A 12,038-nucleotide genomic window follows, 5' to 3' on the forward strand; every position below is an offset into this window, starting at 1 on the left:
TCAAGTAAATGGGAGCCTGGACACAACTTTGGGAACAAAGGAAGCTGCTATGTCTTTAACAGGATCAGTGAAACCACAGAGAGGGGGCTTGCAGAGTTGCTGAGGTGAAGGGAAGGAGGGGGTGGAGAAAGGGGAAGTCTTGACGGTGTTCAAGAGCAGAGATACTGGAGACAGAGATTCTGGATGACTTCTCCATACCTTGGCGTCTTTAACTGCAAAACTTGAGTCATGATACCCACGGCTAGCACTTTGGGTTGCTGAAGAGGATTACATGAGAAGTAGAGCACCTGGCACATAGCAAGTGCTCAACAAATACTACTTCTCACTGTTTGCGGATACTTTTAAGTAAAATGCATTTTGCTTTCTAATTCAAATGAGACCTGTTTCAGATACCAGGCTGTTTTCTCCACTTTGACTTCTTTTTTTTTTTTTTTTACTATCTTAAAGAATTTTTGTATGTTCTAAAATGTATCTCCCATTCCTTTTCCACACATGGAGGAGTCCCTGAAATGAGCATATGGCTTCCCCAGTGGCTGACTCCCAGTTTAGGCTCTTTGTTGATGGCTCCTGTGCTAGGCAGGCACCTCCTAGCTGGAAAATGCCCCGTGCTAGGCCCTAGCCTATCAGATGAAACCCACAATGCCAGAGAAGAAATGTTATCCTGGCTGGGCAAAGCCCTCCACTGAACTTTTGGAATGAAAGAATGTTTTAGAAACTCCAGCTTGCTAGAAGTCTCTCCTGCCAGGAAAACCACTTGAGGTCAAGGGGGTGAGAGTAGAGGTCAGTGGGGGCAAACTTCCCCTCTCGGAAGCTGAAAGCAGACCAAGCTTAGCTGAGTAAGATTTCAGGACTGCGCTGGGACCCTGTATCAGTTCACCCTGAATGACTTCAGGGCTTTGGTTGCAAACTGGGCTGAACTTAAACCCATGGGCCTATATTTCTCCTTGAAGACCTGAGTTTGGGAAAGATAAAACCAAACCCGATGGATGAGAAGGCTCTCTCATGCCCCCCTTATAAACTACAGAGCACTGCAACCAACTAGGCAGAGGGTCAATGGGGGAGGCACAGGCCCTACTGGGCCCTCCAGGCTTCATTCCCCTCAGTGCCACCTGCAAATGAAGCAGCTGATGGAGAAAATAAACCAAAAGGTAGACACTGCTTCAGCTGACAAAGACCAAAAGAATTCTCTAGGATTCTCTAGAAGAAGGCTCTGATTAGTATCTCCTAAGTGCAAAGCTGGATTTGGGTAGATAGGGGCTGATGACACACTCATGCTAGTGCCATGGACGAAGTTTCCAGAAACAGAATTCTAGGGATTCTGAGTGGCTAAGAAGCAACAGCACAAGGGCCAGCTGTTTCCTTCATCCTTCCTCACCCCCCTCTCCAAACCATCTGCATTATTTATTTCCAGGCCCACTTCAGACTCTAGAAGGCTAGAAGGAAAAGGGCTTAAAGGCTAGTCTCCTCCTTCTTCCCCATTTCAAGGCGAGGAAGGACATCAGGGCGCAGACAAGGGAAGCCTCCTGCCATGTGAGCGGTGGGGAGCAGCACAGGCCTGCGGGGCCCTCGTCCCCGGGGCTCTGCTTTTCTTCCTCGAGGCCCGGCCAGCCCCGCCCGCTCTGGGGCCCCCGCAGTACCTTGTGGGTGAGGGAGTGCTGCTTGAGGTGGTGGGGCTGCACGAACTCCATGCCGCACTCGGAGCAGATGTAGGGCCGGATGTCCTTGTGCTTCATCATGTGGTTCTGCAGCTGGCTCGGGTACTGGAAGGTCTTGTCGCACTCGGAGCAGTTGTACTGGATGGGGCCCCGGTGCGTGGTGAGGTGCCTCTTCAGCTGGGCCAGGGTGGGGAAGTCGAGGCCGCACTCCACACAGATGTTCTCCCGCCCGCTGGCGTGCTTGGCCTCGTGGGCCTTGAGCTCGCTGGGGTAGGCGAAGCCCCGGCCGCATACGCGGCAGTTGTGCGGCTTCACCTCGCTGTGCTGCATCATGTGGCGCTTCAGGTGGCTGGTCTGGGTGAAAGCCTTGTGGCACACTTGGCATTTGTGGGGCCGCATGCCCTGGTGGGTCAGCATGTGGGTGTGCAGGTGGCTGAGCTGTTTGAAGAGCTTCCCGCAGCGGCTGCACGCGTGCGGCTTGATGCCACTGTGGCCCAGGATGTGGGTCACCAGGTTGTACTTGGAGGTGTAGGACTTCTCGCAGGTGGGGCACTGCCAGCGCTTCTGCGCGCCGCCCACGTCCACGTAGTAACTGTCATCGATCTGCACGTTCACGTCCACCCGCTCCACCTTCTGCTTGGTCTCCTCGCTCTCCTGCGGCTCGGCTTTGCGGGGCAGCAGCGGTTCCGGAAGCTGCTTGGGGAGGAAGGTGTGTCGGCTGAAGGGGAAGGGCGAGGCCGAGGGCACGAGGAAGGGGAACACGAGGCCTGGGGGCACTTTGGGGTAGTAGGGGTAGGGCGTGGGAAGGAACGGAGCGGGTGTCGGCGGGGGCCACATGGCGCTGGGCTTCACCGGCTCCTGCTTGACGGCCTTGCCCCCCAGGTGCTCCAGGGTGCGGTAGAACTGGAAGCCCACGTTGCACAGGTCGATCATCCGGGAGTCGTACTTGGGACGCGGTGGCTGCGGGAAGAGCAGGGGGAGGTCCGGGGGGCCCCGGTTCTTGCTCTCCTCTGGGTGCAGGGAAAGAGCAGCTTCTTCCGCAGGGTGGTTATAGGGCATCTTGGTGGGCATGCTCTTCCGTTTGCGAGACCCTCCTCCTTCAAAGACCCCGGGGAATCCGTCTAGGTCTCCTGGAGGAGGCTCATACCTGAACTGGGAAAACGGCCCCCGGAGAGCTTCCGGGAAAGGGTGTCTTGGGGGAACTTTTCCTCGGGAAGCCACTGGCTGCAGGCCGTGGGGAAAGGAGGGAGCCCTCTTCGCACCCAAACTGAAATGCACATCCTCATCTTTGACCATCTTCATTTCCTTCTGCATCCTTGACAATTTTCCTTTAAAGAGAAAAACTTACTGTTAAAAAAAATTAAAAATCCCCTTTTCCATTAAGGGTTTTGGCTAAATGTCAGTACTAATTTATGAAAAGCAATAGTTGTTTAATACCGAGTCTCATTTTATCCTAGGGCTGTTTAAAATACCACCTTGCCACCCCCCACCCCGCGGCAAACCTGATTACTAATGTGGAAAGCACTGGCCCCTGGAGTGGGGCCCTAGGGTTCCAATGTAAATCCACGGTCACAAAATCGTAGCTGGGGTCGGGTTGGGTATTAGCGGGCTGGATTGGGAAGAAATCCAAGAACCTACTGAGCCATTATCCCCATTTAAGATGAGGGTACCAAGGTCCAGAGAGGAGTGGCATGCTTGAGTCCCACAGCTACTCAGTGCACAAGTCAGAACTGGGACACATTCTGTGACTTTTCAGCCTGAGATGGAATTGTAACTGCCAAATCGTGATATAAATGTCTTTTAGGGTCATTTCTTCTCTGAGTGAACTGATTTCCACTGCTTCTCCCTGTCTTGGGAACTTTGCTGCTGGAGGATCAGGACACTTACGGCCACACAGGAGAAGGGACTTTACTGCTTAACTCAGATCTCAGACTTTCTGAGTATCCACCCCTAGCAAGGGGGTTGCTGGGGTATATGAAACAGATGAGATCAATGTGATTAAGAAAAGCATATAATCCAATGTTACGAAGTCAACCTGGCAATGTATACATTCTAATCTTCCAAATGAAGCAACTTCAGGAGGAAAAGTTCAACACTGTGCGTCTCTAAAACTGCACGTGTTGTCTCCTCCTCCACGCAGATGTCAGAATAAAGCTCTGTTGGTGACTCCTGTGGTACCTGCTATTTCCCTGCTGAGCCAGTTACTGTGTCCTGGTGACCACGTCACGTCTGTCTGGGAGAGCCTGTGGGGCCAGAGTCTAAACCAAGGCCATGCTTCCTTTCACACTTTTCCTTGCCAGTTTTCTGTCCTCCTCACAGGTGGAAAGAGCCACATGGTTGACTTTACATTTCCAGTGAGGACCCTTTCTGCCCAAATTCTCTGAGCTTGAATGAGATTGGTCCCCTTTGCTTGGAAGAGGCTCCCACAGACCCAGTCAGCCTGGCCAGGCATCAGGTCTGGCCTCAGACCACTGGAGACAGGGCTGGGATAGGTCCTGGACTAACTCTGGCTCCTGGGAATGACTGCAGAATGAGCGGTGAAAGGTGAGGGTGCTAGGGCTGAGAGGGCCAGTTAATTTCCTATAGTTCCTAATGAGACAAATGCAGTTTTTTTTTTCATTTAAAAAATTTATTTATGTACTTATTTTACAATATATATTTTAAAATTGAAATATAGCTTTTTTTTTCCTTTTTAAGACAAATGCAGTTTTTATAGTCTCTGGATATTCCCAAATCACATGTAGGTCTTTATGAGAGGTTTGAGAACTGCAGCACAATTAAAACCAAAATGGGTCTTTTTATATTGGATTATCAATTCATACACAAAAATCCAATTGAGAAAAAAATGTGCCCTTATTATATGAATATTTGGGCATTATTTAAAACTGTTGTGAAAGTGTTAGAGAACTAAAACATAACGTCTGTTAGTCTTTGCTTTGTGTTATGTGAGTGAGAAGATAGACCTGGCTTATCTTCTTTCCATGGTTTCGAGGACTTTGACTGTCAGAAAAAGGGAGGTCCAGCCCTGTGTCCTGTCCTTCCTCTGCTTCTTCCTAAAATTCTTACTGAAATTCTAGTTCTTCCACCACTGCTGCTTCAAGGACCAGGCACTTGTAGGAAGTGATGAAAACAGTAGGAGAATGAAATGTCTAGCTTTGTGAGTCAGGGAAGGGTGTGGGGACACTGTCTAAATGAGGGGAGTGGTGCTGATGCTATGAAGGGAACAGGATGAGGATGGAGAGGGCAGAGGCTCTTGGATGATTTTTCGGGTTTAATAGATCCTCTCTTGACTTGCAGTTCATTAGGTCCTAAGCCCTAGATTCATATACGGTTATAGAGGGGGTGGCCCTGGTCCACGAATTTGTTGCATCTTTAAAAATAACTGGCTTTCAGACAAGGCTAATGTGTCCTATTGGAATAAAGGAGGAAAATGGGAGCTCCTTTCTCTGGAATTTCACTTTGGCCGCTGTTACTTGTATATCCCCTTTGGAGATAAGATGCTATTTGCAAAAAGGCTGCCCAGACTGGAGAGAACTCTTCCAGGCTATAAGTGACTATGGCCATCCACAGCAGAGCCCATCCAAATGCAAACAGGTTCTGTTTTATTCCGATCTGGTTTAAAATGGCAGTGATTCCTACTTCATATTAGAGAGCTTGACTGGAGAATTAGTTAAAAAGAGACCTATCAGAACATAAGCCAGAATTTACTGAGGTTTTTTGTGTATTTTATTGTTAAAAAGTTGTTTGAAAGTGCATGGCTAATGGTGTCTGGTATCTTTATACCACATGCTGTATCATACCGGAAAGCTACTTACTTGGAAAGGAATGTTATCACTAATTTTGAAACTGAAGGTATTTCGGTGTATGCACATTATTATTGTCTTTGTTTAATATTTTTATTTTTAGTTGTGACATAGTCTAAATAATTGCCTCATTTCAATGTATTAGGAGTGACACACTTCTAATATAATGCTAAGTTCAAAATATTTATTTTCAGCGTTTGCATTTTCATTCTGTCCCCACTGACCTAGCAAAGCAAAGAAACATTGTTGAACAGAGATAATGTATTTTTTAACATAAATGGCAGAATTATGTCCCCCAAATCCGGAGCTACTTATGTACAATTTAATTCCCCCCTAATTTAATATGATAAAAATTTTCCCCCAGTTTCTGACTTGTACATGTACATACCCCAGTTCTAAAATAGTAGTCTGCCTGCTCTAGAGTAAGATCAGTAAGTCAAGAGGTTTCAAAAAAACATTGAGATCCATCCATGGACACTTTCCCAGACCTGTAAAACAGCAGTCCCTTTCTGCATAAATATCTTAAGGAGCACTGCCAATCCCTACAGAGGTCAAGGAGAACTAGATCTACTTCCTCCTGAGCTTCTTGAAACATAAACCAGCTGTAGCTGCTGCTAGTTATTAATATCTCTGTCATTTGACCGCAGGGTGCCAGGGAGAGCCCTAGGGGGTTAACGAACTACACCTAAAAACCAAATCCATGTTGGTGGTGAGAGCGTCAAAGGGAAGAGCAGGTAAAGGATGCCTTCCTCAGGACGTCATTTATCTTAAAATCAGTCCACTTAAAACGCTGAAAGTCCTCTGCAAAAAAATATTAACAGACTCCTAGAAAATCTGAATATGTGCCACCAACGTGCTCCACAGGGATCCATGACAGATGCAGGACTCCTATGCAGGAGGCAGGAGAAGCTTGGCGGCAGCGATGATCTGGTCAGGGAAGGGAGTGTGGGAACCACAGGGAACCCTGGCCAGTAATCTGTGGCCACTCCCAGAAACCCAGCAGGTTAGAAGACAGTTCCCCACCAGGATGTGCTGAAACAATATGCAAAAATAAAGAACTGAAATTGTCAAAGTAGATAGCTATGGGAGAGTGCAGAGAGCATTGATTTGGAGTCTGAGGATCTGGGTTTGAATGCTGGCTTTGTGTGAGCAGATGTGGGAAAATGAGCAAGTTAATTTGGATGTTTGATTTTCTCATCCATGTAATGGGGGTTGGGGTATCCCCATGAGGTTGTTGGAGACTTAGAGTGTGTCTGTGAAAGTTTGTTAACACTGGATTGGGTGGTGCTTTTGATGGGTAAGAAAGAACAGATAGGAGAGGGGAGCTTGGGCTTGGGGTGATGATCAGTGGATTGAAGCCAACTGACATCATCTCTGTTTTCAAGCTGAATCTCTTGGTCAACAGTGACTGGCATCTGGGCCTCCTCAAAACCAAGACTTTACCCATTTACCCTGAGTTTGTCTTGTCACAGCAGTAAATGTGAACCAATCAAAGAGGCCAGAGGGTAAGGCCAGGATGAGTTTATTCAGTGCAGAGATCAGCCTTCTAGTTTAAGAACACTCTACCATCCTTTCTCTATGGCTCTTTCCTATTCCAGAGATCTCTTCGCACCTATGTTCATAACACAAGACTTTGGTTACAAAAGGGACTGAGGATTGGGTGGGGACAAAGGGGATTGGGTGGTCTTATGAGCTATTTTAGCCAGCCTGTAAGAAGCTGAGGAGTTGCCCCTAGTAATATCAGAGGTCACTCTCCTGGAGACAAGAGGGCTTATTTGTCAAACCCAAAGCTCAGATACTGGGACAGTCAGTCAGTGCTGGGTCAACACTGGCAAACCTGCTCTTGCAATTCCTGCTTGACTATGAGGGCAGAGATCGGGTCTATTTGATTCACTGTTGGGTTTCCAGTCCCCAGCATGATGCTTGGTACAAAGTAGATGCTCAGTAAACTGCTATGAGATGAAAGGAGGAATGAGTGGTTCTTGTTTTTAAAGTTTCCATATGGAACTTTAAATGTTTAATTTTATTTTACATTATTTAGATGGCAAGTGACTTTTGGGGGACATCCTTTGTTAGCTCATGAGCACAATAATAAATTCTCAGGTAGTTATTGTAGGGAGAACCCAATATACATACATTGTGTGTGCTCTTGTTTGGTTCAGTTCCCAAGGGCACCAGTTTCTGAATTGACCCTTGGGTTCAGGGTAAGCCCTAAATCCTGGCTATACTAATACTAGGGTACAAGGTTCTGGAACCCAGTCAGAAAACAGATGCCTGACAAGTTCAACGGGAAATAGAGGATAGAAAGAAAGACCCCTGGATTGAGACGGTGAAACATAAACCAGGGGTATGTGGTCATCCTGCACTCTCCCACCCAAAGAAAATGTTTCGGAAGTTAGTAGCGGTCTCCTGCTTTGTACTAATGTGCAGGTGGAGAGAGGGAGAGGTCTTAGAATAATCATGCATATTCATTGCTATAGTCAGAGAATGTTCCAGGCTTCCTTGTGTATACTCAATCACCAAATCAAAAGGCTGTAAGTCAGGAAGCACATGAGTTGAGGAGGAAAATATTGGGTTGATCTGAGTTAGAATAATCTGGGACTCAGGATGTCTTCTCTAACAAGTATTATCCATGAAAGTTAGTTATGAGGAAATGGGGAATGAATGGATTTTAAAAACAAAAACAAAATCTCCTCTTTGAACCATAAAGATCAACTAGAAATGTGAAGCTTAACCAAGATGAAACTACATTTAGTTTGGGGAAAAAATTCTTCTAATAATGCCCTTTAATTGGGAATTCACCTACTGCACCAAAATATAAATATTCCCCAGATAAAGTTACTGGTATTTTGTGGTTCTCATTGGAACTGAAGGTCATTCCAGTAAGTGCTATTAGTAGAGCCGCTGTGAGTCAGCACACCAGGGGCAAATCTACTCATCTCCAGTCCACAGCACTGATTTCTGTTTATCCTAAAATTCATGAAAGAATATATTCTCTCACATTCTTTACTCCTTAAGGGTTTCCATAACTCCTTAAATGTTTCATTGAAAAACATTACATTTTACTGTTGGAGATACTGGCGAGAGTGGCACTTTACCTACGTGGTCAGCCCTGGAGCTCTGCCCTCAACAAAAATGTAAGCAGGGAGAAGACATAACTCGAGGAAAAGTTTAAGAATAAGAAGTGGTGGTGAGAGCAGCAAAGTTGTGGAGGGTAACAGGAAGGCAGGATGAAAAATATATAGACTGACTGCCAACATCTCTCTGTTCATACAAAGGGATCTTGTTACAAGTTTCCTCCAAAGTGGGATTTTATTGGCTCACCTGGTTCATTCCGAATTTGTGATAACAGAAAGAGACTTTGAGTCTTAGAATGAAACATTCTAATGATTCAACATAATTGTCTTAATATAAATAGAGTTGTACTGCTGGGCTCCTTATGCAGATGTTTGGCAAGTAATGATTCAGCCTTGCATTCCTGCCATTGGCAGGAATAGAAGGATCTCTGTGTGCATCTGGTAGGGAGAGCAATATGTTCTAAGGAAATAAATGGTCTGCCTTGTCCCTCCCTAGGTTAGTGGATGAGGTAACCAGATGCCTGGTAGCCAGATCCCAGGGCCCCTCTGGATGCCCTTGTGGCCCCTATTTAACTTATAAACCCAAAGTCCTTGCATTTTGCTATTAATAGGAATCTGTCACCCCATGGCATGAGCTAAGTTTCCCAGGGTTGGTCAGAAAATATTAATTGGTGATGAGACTTGTTCACATGTGAAGTAGTCAGTTGAACTCACATCATTTATTTTTTTAAAGTTCCTAAATACCACCAAGATATAACATAAAGTCAAGTTTAGTTCTCCATTGTTTAAATTGTCCAAAATAAATATGCTTCTATACCATTTACCTATAGATGTAGATGTGTTTTTAAAGAGCTCTTTTTAAAACAACAACCACAAATTCAGCTACTAACTTGAGTAGGTTAAATGGATACAGGTTTCATTTAGGAAAGTGCTTAATGGCTGGGTCTAGTTTCTGGAAAGCAGGAGTAAAAATAACTACTTGAGCACTGGAATAGCTGCTAGCATGTTGAGGTTATCACTGCCCTCGTGACTCATTTAAAGGAAGGAAATGATTTGGAGGTATGACTTAGCAATTCTCTTTCCCAACTCTCAGAGCTGATATACCTCTTGTAGATGGGGCTCCAGTTGAAATGTTAGACTTTTTCTCTCAATTTCTTTCTTATATCCTTAGAATATATCTCAGTTTTATTGTTGTTGTTGCTTTATGTTCATAGATCAAGTAAACTTGATACACCCATTTGCAGCTAAGCAAATATATACATGTTTGTTCAACAGCTTCATTTTGTCCATCTCTGAGAGTGACAGCACATTTGGTCTGGTGGAAATGTATCCAATCATATGCATATGACATATAAAGAGAGTTACTGGGTTTTAAGAATTTGATATTCTAAATTCCTCCTCTATCCAAAGAGGAGACTTTAAAATATGTAAGATACCAGCTTGAGTTTTTTGGGAAGTTTTTTTTTTTTTTTGCATGTTTTCTATTCAGCAAGAAGATTGTGGGGCAGGGATTGCACATTAAGTTACTCTTAAAGGTGTTCTAATCTTTGGCCCTGTTTGCATGTTCAGCAAACAATCTTCTATCATTGCTCCAACAGTGGACAAGATCATTCTGGTGATTAGAAAATATACTCCTAACCCCTGTCATTTAATAGATTGACATTCAGGTCCATTGATCATTCTTGTGAATGGATCAATTCTTCTAAGACTGATTAACTGAGTGCTCTTACAAAATGGAACTCATGAATCTCCAAATCCACAGACCAAATCCTGAGTGATGGCAGCCCCACCACCAGATGCTATCCCATGAAGTCTACCCGAGCAGCCAACTGCCTTCTTTCTCTGATACCTTTCATTCGATGTATTAGCCAGACTGCCAAGATTCTGCAGGGCAGGAGGTGGGAAAAAAACCTCACCTACTGGACATGTTATGGGAACTTAGAGGTGAATCTTTCCTTTCCACCATAGCTAGAAGAAAGTCCCTCACTTCTCTGAAGTCTATCACATTTGTCTGACGTTCCACTCATTGACTGAGTCCTGTGCTGCTAGTTACATTTCTGTGTGGATGGGTGTCTTATATTTCTAACAGAATCTGATAGAAAGTCAGAAATTTGCCTGGTGTCTTATATACTGTTGGGATCCAATATTACTTGGGAATTTATTTGACAAATGCCATGTTCTAGCTTGCTCTTGCTCCCTGATCCCAGGCAGAATATTGCTGTTACCTGAAAGAAGGAATAACTGTTTTACTTGACCTGTCCCAATCCATCTCAAGCCAATTTCATATCCATAAACTGCCAAGAACATCTCCAGTGAGGAAGGGGATTTAGCTGAGATGTGGCAATGACTGGGGCTGTGCTTTTCAGAAAGCATGGCCCCCTCTGCTTTACACTGGCTCAGAATCTTTGGCCAGTATGTGCCATATTCCTTTGACTTGGAAGTGAGAATGTCCTATTACACTGAAATAATAGGAATGAATGTGGGAGAGCTCCAGAAATGCCCAAGGGGACAGTGATCAAATGCCACTGAGACTCTGAGGGAGTGTGTCACCGTAGAGTACCACAAGCCCACGTTCTAGCAAACAATATCCCAGGAGGGCAGGCCACCACCATCTTTCTCACTTACTCAACAATTGCACATGACCCCATGACCCTCCTGGCAATCTTCATTTGCTTTGTGGAAATGCCCATCCTGACTGACAGATGGATCTGTGACCTCATCCTTTCTTTTTATTTTTATGTGAGTAGAATTCCTGCTCTATTTCTGCCTTCTGACGACTAATCACTCTTCATCCTGGATACCTTTTCCCCTTTATACTTTTTAGTTTGTGCTCTTCTCATTGACTTGCTTCATGTTGATTTTTCTATTGATTCTGCTCACTAAAATCACTCTTAGAAAACATATGTACTTATAAAATATGTAGACTTGTCTCCTCATGTATTTGTACCCATAGCCTATTTCCAAGAAATACAGGAATCTCATAATATTAGTTGCCTCTGGGGAGGAAGACTACATGGCTGGTGTAGGAAGGCTTGGGAGACTAACAGCCAGATTACCAACTTTCGGAGGGACCATTCCCATCATAGTCTGTGGAAGGACCTCTGCAATTGTGTAGTTCCCCAGATGAAGAGGAGACTTAATTGTATACCCTTTCGACTTACATCTTTGTATACTGTGACTGACTTAGCTATTTAAATACTTGCATTTAAACTATAGAAATAAATACTGTTTCAAACAGCGAACACTCAGACAAAATTAGTCTTAAGACCCCTCTTCCTTTTGAGAGCTGAAGAATTTTCTTAAAGCATCTCTTGGACTCTTCATTTTTCTACCCAATGTCTTTTTTATGGCCTTGGCAGAATTTACCCTGGTTTGTACTTTAGGCATGCAGCTTTATGACCTAGGCTTCTATCATCAAAGAAACAAGTATAAGTAACTGCAAAGACCACATTAAGAAACTCAGATGTGTATAAGTCACAAGTAAACTACGTTCAAAATTTGTA

At 44.7% G+C, this 12,038-nt stretch overlaps 1 protein-coding gene across 9 annotated transcripts in view; it reads right to left on the reverse strand.

Moving 5' to 3' along the window:
- Positions 1-12,038, reverse strand: part of ZNF366 (zinc finger protein 366) — a 287,106-nt gene that overhangs the window by 17,876 nt on the left and 257,192 nt on the right. For all 9 annotated transcript variants that reach the window (XM_074359602.1, XM_074359608.1, XM_074359606.1 and 6 more), the window contains one exon: positions 1,638-2,983. In XM_074359602.1, coding sequence (XP_074215703.1) covers positions 1,638-2,983 — 1,346 coding nt within the window. The remainder of the gene's footprint in view (positions 1-1,637; positions 2,984-12,038) is intronic.

This window comes from Camelus bactrianus, chromosome 3 (assembly GCF_048773025.1).
Source record: "Camelus bactrianus isolate YW-2024 breed Bactrian camel chromosome 3, ASM4877302v1, whole genome shotgun sequence".
NCBI classification, from domain to species: Eukaryota; Metazoa; Chordata; class Mammalia; order Artiodactyla; family Camelidae; genus Camelus; species Camelus bactrianus.